Below are 8,088 nucleotides of genomic sequence, written 5' to 3'. Positions count from 1 at the left end.
GTCACTTTTTATACAATGTGTCACCAAAATTGTTAAAATCATCAGTGATTGCACCCTTGTCGATATAAACTTTCCACCCACCTTAGTATATTAAATTCAATATTTTTTTCTATAAGACAAGCAATTAAAGGGCTCGACCAAGAACAATAATTTTGCTTTATTTAGAGAAAATAAATATTTTTAAAAGCTTCTCTCTCGCTCTCTAAAATATTTCATAGATCTATTTTCTAATAGTAATAATGTTTTCTCCGACTTTCAAGGAATAAGATATCTTAATTAAATTATCCAAAAATATAAAAAATAAAATAAAAAATTCATGTCGAGCACTATTACATCGAGACAGCTAAAAGCAAAAAGCTATTCTTCTATATACCAACATGTTTTTTTTTTTGTATTAAATTGTGTCGTTTATATACGATTGATTTAACCAACTGTAGATATATAGTAGATGCCGATATTTTCATTATATTCATGAACATCATGAACAAGTATTTACAAAGTTTTCGACCAATTTTAAAAGTATTTTCAAGGTAACGTTAACACACATATATCATGAACAAGTAAATAAAAATTTTGTGACCAATTAAAAGTAATTTATTGGATGCATTAATAAGTGATCAAGGAAGAAGTTAATAAGAACCTCTTAATTTTGCAAGATTAACCACTTCTTTCAGCTCTTCTGAGTTTTTAGTATTTCCTCTTTCTCAGATGGACAACCTCAGCCAATCTATCCCCCTGTAAAAACAAAGATAAAAGTGTAACTCCGAGCCTACAATTTGCAAAAATTTAACGATGAAATACATAATAAATTTCTTAACCACACTTTTCGTCAGTCAGATAATTTGGTGGACATCTAATTCCATTTTCTTGAAATGGCTCAAATGAGAGAGAACACAAGGAGTACAACTTTCGTAATCAATAATGTCCTCGGAAACTTAGGGCAGGTTTGGTAAATATCTCTCGACTTAAAATTTTCATCTTTTCAATTCAAAATTTTCATTTTATTATTATAATCTTTTTAAATTTTCACATAAATTTTCTCATACAGACAACCTCAATCAATCTTATCTCTAAAAAAGAAAAACAAAAGTGCCTAACTCTCTCTCTCTCTCTCTCTCTCTCTCTCTCTCTCTCTCTCTCTCTCTCTCTCTCTCTCTCTCTCTCTCTCTCTCTCTCTCTCTCTCTCTCTCTCTCTCTCTCTCTCTCTCTCTCTCTCTCTCATGATAATGCTCTATAGTATCGGCCAGGTTGTAATCAATCTTGTACTCTTGTTGTAATATTGTTCGTATATTAGTAAGAAATAGTAATTTTTAGCGATAAGAACGCAAGACTTATTCCTAAAAATTAGTTTGTCCCACATGTCTGCAAAAAACTTGAAAAACAATAAACGACAAAGCAAATGATCCAATGAAATGTGTCTTAAAAGTCAAAAGTAGGAAAGAAGAAAGTTACATTTATAATTTTGGATAAGCACAAGATTCCCCATATATCATGATGCGACTGACATTGAAAAACTGCACTGAAATTGGAAAAGCTAATTCACCTAAGTGAAGATAATCATTGACCTTAATCCACTACTACTATTCACCACTCCATTCTATACATCAATAATTGAAGTTCTGCTATGCTATGGGAAACAGTTTTATAATATGAAAAGGAATATATGAATAAATAAAGAAACTTGGTAGTGGAATGGATGAAGGAAGAAGAGCATATAGAAAGTTGGGTACAGCGAGGCACGTACGTATCTTTGGATCCATTAAAAAGATTGGAATTATTATATATATAGCATTTCGATCGATTCATCAATTAATATATTGATGGAGCAGCCAGCTAGGGATCAGTAAAATTAATTAGCTAGCGAGGATCCTTGAAGTCGTGCCTAGCCAGCTAACGTTCTAAGCAAATCAAACTATATATATATATCAACTCCGTCTACTTAATAAACAAAACAAACTTGAACAAAAATTAATTAGGCGGCTTAGCTATATATCAAATATTGAGTCTAATTACTCATATAAACTCAATCGTAAGATACGTACGTGCCTCGCTGTACCCAACTTTCTATATGCTCTTCTTCCTTCATCTGTTCCACTACCAAGTTTCTTTATTTATTCATATATTCCTTTTCATATTATAAAACTGTTTCCCATAGCATAGCAGCATCTCAATTATTGATGTATGGAATGGAGTGGTGAATAGTAGTAGTGGATTAAGGTCAATGATTAACTTCGCTTAGGTGAATTAGCTTTTCCCATTTCAATGTAGTTTTCCAATGTCAGTCGCATCATGATATATGAGGAATCTTGTGCTTATCCAAAATTATAAATGTAACTTTCTTCTTTCATACTTTTGACTTTTAAGACACCTTTCGTTAGATCATTTGCTTTGTTGTTTATTGTTTTTCAAGCTTTTTGCAGACATGTGGGACAAACTAATTTTTAGGAATAAGTCTTGCGTTCTTATCGCTAAAAATTACTATTTCTTACTAATATACGAACAATATTACAACAAGAGTACAAGATTGATTACAACCTGGCCGATACTATAGAGCATTATCGAGAGAGAGAGAGAGAGAGAGAGAGGTTAACGGCTTAATTTTGATGAATTCTTTACTAAGTATGTTATTTAGAAGAACACTTAAAGTATATCATTTATGTTTTTCTAAGGCAATCGAAAGTTTACCACTGAAACCGAAGATGTTAGACATGGGTATAGCTGAAAAAATCTTGAGAGGTCGAATTCGCACCGTTTTCCATCAGAAAACCTTCCAAACAGAGCAAAAAAGAGAAAACCAAAAAAGACAACAGCCAAAATCTCTTCGTACAGAGCTTTATCAACAAAAATGGAAACCCACATACAAATTCTATGAGATAGGGCAAAAAAAAGTAAAGAAAATAAGTGAGAGGAAAGAGAAGGTGAGGAGCGAAATGATAAGAGTCGGGGTGGGTCAATGGAGAACACTTTATTTCGTGAGAGGAATGTGGGAGGTTTGTGTACGTGACAATACACACAAGGGAAACCCACACGCAATGTATTTGTACTGAAAAGTAGATTCTCTCCCACCAAATGAAAACCAAGTGTCCTTAAAGCGGTATTCGGTTTTGCTTTTTGGTGAATTACGACTTGTTTGGATGCTCGACTTGTTTGAATTACGACTTGTTTTTAGTATTTTAATACGATAGATATACGACGTGTATGAGTCTCCATTTTATCAATCTTTTCTCCTTCACTATTTTCTGATACATGTTATATAAATTATGCCTGGGCCATTTTGTTTTAAATTTTCCTCTTTCTTTCCATGCAAAATATAACAATTATAATTAAAATTCAAGAGATTGATCACGAAAATGCTCCACAATTACATGTTCATTCATCTATCTCTTCAAAATATACAAATAGTTTTATATGTTATCTAGATGTCAAGATATTCGTAACTATTCTCATTTATCTATTAGATCTAATTATTATTCAAATTATTTTAGATGGGAATTAAATTCTCATTTATAATATTCATTAATGAATCACTATAAACTTTCTAGTTTCATCAGTAATATATCATGATCAAATATCACTTCTACCCCAATTTCTTTATGGATTTTGATAATAACATGCACGTACAAAATTCGATATTTTTGCCTATTTGGTTGGGAGTAGTTGAGAATGAGTGGGAAAGTTGTCGGGTACTAAAGAATAAAATAACGTAATTTACGAGAAAGGATAAATTATGCACATAATTTGGGGTGAGAGTTGAGATAAAAGAAATAGAGAGTGGAGATTTTTGGTAGGAGAGCAGTTAGATTTGGTGAGAAAAATGGATGAGGCTGTCGGGAAAGAATCCAAAACTGATTGCCGTGCTGTCTAATATGTGCGAAATAAAAAGAAACAAAATGGTGAAGAAATAAGGTTAGAGGGAGACTTGTATATAATAGGCTTACAAGGATTGATACAACATAATTTAACATTCATAGGCCAAAATAAGGTTATAGTGTTAGTTAACAACGTACGAGTCACTCATAAGCTAGGATTGTTAATTAGATTGTTGGGTCATATATAGTATACTTCACCCGTTACATCGAACCCGTGTATTTTGCGTGAGCATGTCATGTGCATATCACGAGTCTTGAAAAACTTTCCTGAACTACTAAAGATTGACGTTGATAAATTTTAAGAAATCCTTTAACCATCTCAATCTATATCATTTCATCATTATAATTTTTTTAAATTTTTATATAAAATATAATAAATAATTCAATTTTTTCAAATATCAAAATAATAATGGTTAACATCATGTTTTGAATATTTTTTATCACATTATCAACTCTACGAGCATGCTATGTCATGGGCACAACTATCGTCTCAAACTTGGGGTGTAAAATTATTATAAAAAAAAAAAGAATAATCTATTTTTTACGAGAATATCTAAAAAAATCAACTTTTCTGTTATCATCTTTGAAAATATATGTATATATTAATGGTCCTGAAGTCTAACAACCACGACTTTCTGGCAGAATGATGTAACGTGCCTTTTGCTTTTTAAGCGCTAAAGCCAACGCTAATACATAAAGCTACGTTAATTATGGGAGGGGGATTTCTATAATATATATATGTCGTTTTCTCTCGAGAAAAGTTGAGAATTCTGAAAAAGAAAGAAAATCATTCATAATATATACACAACAGCTGGAATATCACTTTCCAACATAGAGTTTGTGGAACCGATAATTACGTGTCTTTCTTTATCTTGAAGTCATTGGGCAGGGAGCTTTCATTCCCGTTGTTAGTGTTGATAATTAGTTTTTAATTTTAAAAACAGATGGCGCCTGTCCTAGCTAGTGCCTTATTCACTTTTCTTTAAAATAAATTTAGATAAATAATTCGTTGCCTTGAATTCTTCTTTAAGAAAGAATAACATGCATGCATTATATATATATGAAAAGAATACGACGGTCCAAATCTTCATGAGGGGCGAGCCAAGATTTGAACAACATGCTCTCTAATTTCCCCATCAATAATTGATTTCAAATGGAAGGCCACACCCCATCAATAATTGATTTCAAATAGAAGGCCACACTAATGCTGAAATATTGGACATGTTAACTTTATGAAAAAGTAATATAAGAAAGAAAAGAAAAAATATGTTGAACTATTGGACAGGTTAGCTTTATGAAAAAATAATATCAGAAATAAAAGAAAAAAAAAGTAAGAAGAGCATCCTAATCCCTTTTTTAAAAAAAAGGTAACAAAAGGAGATAACCCATGACATGGAAGTCTCTCTTTCTTCGTATAACTTTTATTTTCTGCTTTTGTGCATATTGGATAATCTTAATCCTTTCTTGGGATCTTATTAAAAAAAAAAAAAACGATACACATAATTTTTTTCAAAATGGTTTTTTATGTAATTCTATTTTAAATAAGATATAATTTTATAAAATAACTAATAAAAATAGCATTGCTTTTTATAAAAATACTTTCAATTTAAAATAATATATAAAGAATTATAAAAAAGTTTATACATGCATCGTTGCTCATAAAAATAAGCCCTAACTGTACTTGCTTAGCCTAAAAAATCATGTCAGTCTTCTCCCTCAAATATCTTAAAATAAAGATCAGTCTTATTTGTGAGAATAAAATATAATTTACATCTTTTAAAAAATGACAAAAGAAAATTAAGAGAACCTAACTAACTATATATAAATATATATATGCAATTGACAACTGATGTTACATTGACAATTGGAACGCTAAAGACATGATGATGAATGAGAAATCATGCAAAATTATATTATATTATTATAATTAAATATATCTGATGCGAGTTGCTTGGCTGCCTCCTGTTGACCATTAAGTTGCGATGCCACCAAACGATCAAAGGTGGCCCAATCACTAAGCCTGGTTTTCGATTCATCATGATCATGATCGAGTGGGGTCTTGTCGTTGCCAGTACAATTAGCTGTTTGGTTAGTGCAGTGGGCGGCCTTCTCCGGAGATTCCACAACTGGAATATTCGCGTCGGTACAGTCGGCATATTCGGGTGCGTTACTACCGTTCTTCTTCTTCTGGTTCTGCTGCTGTTGTTTGAGCTGCTTTTCCTTGAAGACCTCCCACCACTTGCCGAGGCGCTTTGGCGTGCGTCCAGGGACCTCGGCGACGATCTTCTTGCACTTGTTGTCGTACTTGGCCTGGAGGGATACGACGAGGGACTGTTTTTCCGTGGTGAGAGAGCCCTTTTTTAGGCCGGGCTTCAGGTAGTTCTTCCAGCGCTCGAGGCAAAACTTGGGGTCGCGATGGAGGGGCTGCCCCATGCGAACGGAGACGAGATTCCACTCTTTGGGGCCATATTGCTTAATGTAGGCTCTGAGGAGTGCATCTTCCACTGGCTGCCACCGCTGACGCTCCTTCATTTCAACACCATTTCTGCTTTTGAGATGGCCGGGATCACTACTGGTCGCCCCCTTCTCTCTCTCTCGATCCCTGCAGCCAGTTTTCAATGGCAATGGCATTTATGCACGCATGTATCTTTTCTATCCATGTCCGTAAGCAAGAGTCCGTAAGAGATACAGAGATTGAAATTTTAGGACATGGAATTGGGAACTCATAGGGTTTAAAAGTTTGAAGTTTAAAGAGTTTGAAAAGGATCGCTAGGATGAGGCTACAGAACAAGAAGCCGCTTCACAGCTCTCTTTATCACTGCAACTCCACCAACACCAAGTTCTGTTACTACAACAACTACAACTTCTCTCAGCCCCGCCACTTCTGCAAGTCCTGCCGCCGCTACTGGACTCGCGGCGGCACCCTCCGAGACATACCCGTTGGCAGCGGCTCTCGCAAGAACGCCAAGCGCTCTCGCATCGTCACGGCCTCCACCGCTACTTCCCAAGTAGACCCGTTACTAGCCTTCCCTTTCCTGCTGCCCCTCACGCCCAACCAGAGTTCGTCCGTACATTTTGGGGGTGATGGGAAGGAACAAGACGAAATGATGAGAATCTGGTCTGAAGTCTTTTGGTCAAAAAGGTGATGTGAAGTGCAGTGGGATCGTAGCTGTTGGATCATGCACTGGACTTCATCGACGAAGGAGAAAGAGAAGGAGGAGGAGAAGAAGAAGAAGAGCTGCTCTTTTTCTTCTCGTCGCCCGAATCCAACGACGAGGAATCATGATGGCCGACGCCGGGTATCTTCTCCGATATCTTCTCAATCAAAGACTCTTGCTTCGGCTCCTCGTGGTGATGCTCATCAGCCCAACGAAACCCTACCTCGTTTTCAGATCTCCGCCACGGCCGATCCAAAAACCCTCACGCTGCATGTTTCGAAACTGATAGAAACTCTCGAGACTCGAGTCACTCTCTCTAAGCTTTGTGGAGGCTATATACGACGAAGAAGAGGAATTGATAGAATTAATTGGACCGTTAAAATGGCAAGAATCCGTAAAACTGTAGGATGGAAACCCAACAAAGATTAGGTTAGCTTAACATCAATAGGTGAGGAGGAGTTGAAAAGCAAAAAGACATGGAGTTGAAATTACCACGATCTTCAAGCCAATCGGAGTAATATTTTTCTCTTCTGTAAACAAAAATCACAGATCATCAAATCTATAAACAAAATAATACATAGATTCAAAAACGAAGAGAGAGAGAGGTTCAGCAAGATGGAGAGCGGAGACAAAGAGATAAGAGAGAAGAGAGAGACGAATGAAAAAATATTACTGTCACAATCTCACTAAAGACCAAAACATCCTTATATAAACAGACACAAAGGAAGAAAACAAAAAGTTAAAAAAGTAACTATGCAATAAATACGGAAAAAAAAAAACGAAATATGTGAATTCACTGTTCATTCCTGCAGAAGCACAATACGCGCTTATTATTATAGAGAGATATATATATATCTCCTTTGGGAAGTCCGTCCAAAGAAAATGATAAATAAAATATACCATAACAACTGCCATGCTTAAACTGTCCTCAGAATGAAAAAAAAAAAAAAAAAACTGTGAATGCAAGTAATTAAGGGTCTCCATAAACTATAAATTTTCAATTAACTACCCTGTAGAGTAGTTTTTTTGGGAGCATTCTACCACCATGATAAACGGATTGA

At 34.9% G+C, this 8,088-nt stretch overlaps 2 protein-coding genes across 2 annotated transcripts; one reads left to right on the top strand and one right to left on the bottom strand.

The window, feature by feature from the left end:
- Positions 1–5,525: 5,525 nt before the first annotated feature.
- On the bottom strand, positions 5,526–8,059 carry LOC122319163 (transcription factor AS1-like). The gene has a single exon (XM_043137106.1). The coding sequence runs from the start codon at positions 6,498–6,500 to the stop codon at positions 5,778–5,780; it is 723 nt and encodes a 240-aa protein (XP_042993040.1). The 5' UTR covers positions 6,501–8,059; the 3' UTR covers positions 5,526–5,777.
- LOC122318708 (dof zinc finger protein 4-like) lies at positions 6,644–7,456 on the top strand. Its single transcript, XM_043136282.1, has 2 exons — positions 6,644–6,877; positions 7,028–7,456. The coding sequence occupies exons 1-2, from the start codon at positions 6,644–6,646 to the stop codon at positions 7,454–7,456; spliced, it is 663 nt and encodes a 220-aa protein (XP_042992216.1).
- Positions 8,060–8,088: the final 29 nt, after the last annotated feature.

This window comes from Carya illinoinensis, chromosome 8 (assembly GCF_018687715.1).
Source record: "Carya illinoinensis cultivar Pawnee chromosome 8, C.illinoinensisPawnee_v1, whole genome shotgun sequence".
NCBI classification, from domain to species: Eukaryota; Viridiplantae; Streptophyta; class Magnoliopsida; order Fagales; family Juglandaceae; genus Carya; species Carya illinoinensis.
Note: the sequence above shows the minus strand (reverse complement) of the source record. Positions and strands in the feature narration are given on the sequence as shown.

What these genes read in the sequence shown, in the direction of transcription:
- LOC122318708 (XM_043136282.1), top strand. Translation starts at nt 6,644, where the DNA reads ATGAGGCTACAGAACAAGAAGCCGCTTCACAGCTCTCTTTATCACTGC. An exon ending in CCTCCACCGCTACTTCCCAA is followed by an intron (nt 6,878 to 7,027) that starts GTAGACCCGTTA and finishes TGTGAAGTGCAG; the next exon opens with TGGGATCGTAGCTGTTGGAT.
- LOC122319163 (XM_043137106.1), bottom strand. Translation starts at nt 6,500, where the DNA reads ATGCCATTGCCATTGAAAACTGGCTGCAGGGATCGAGAGAGAGAGAAG.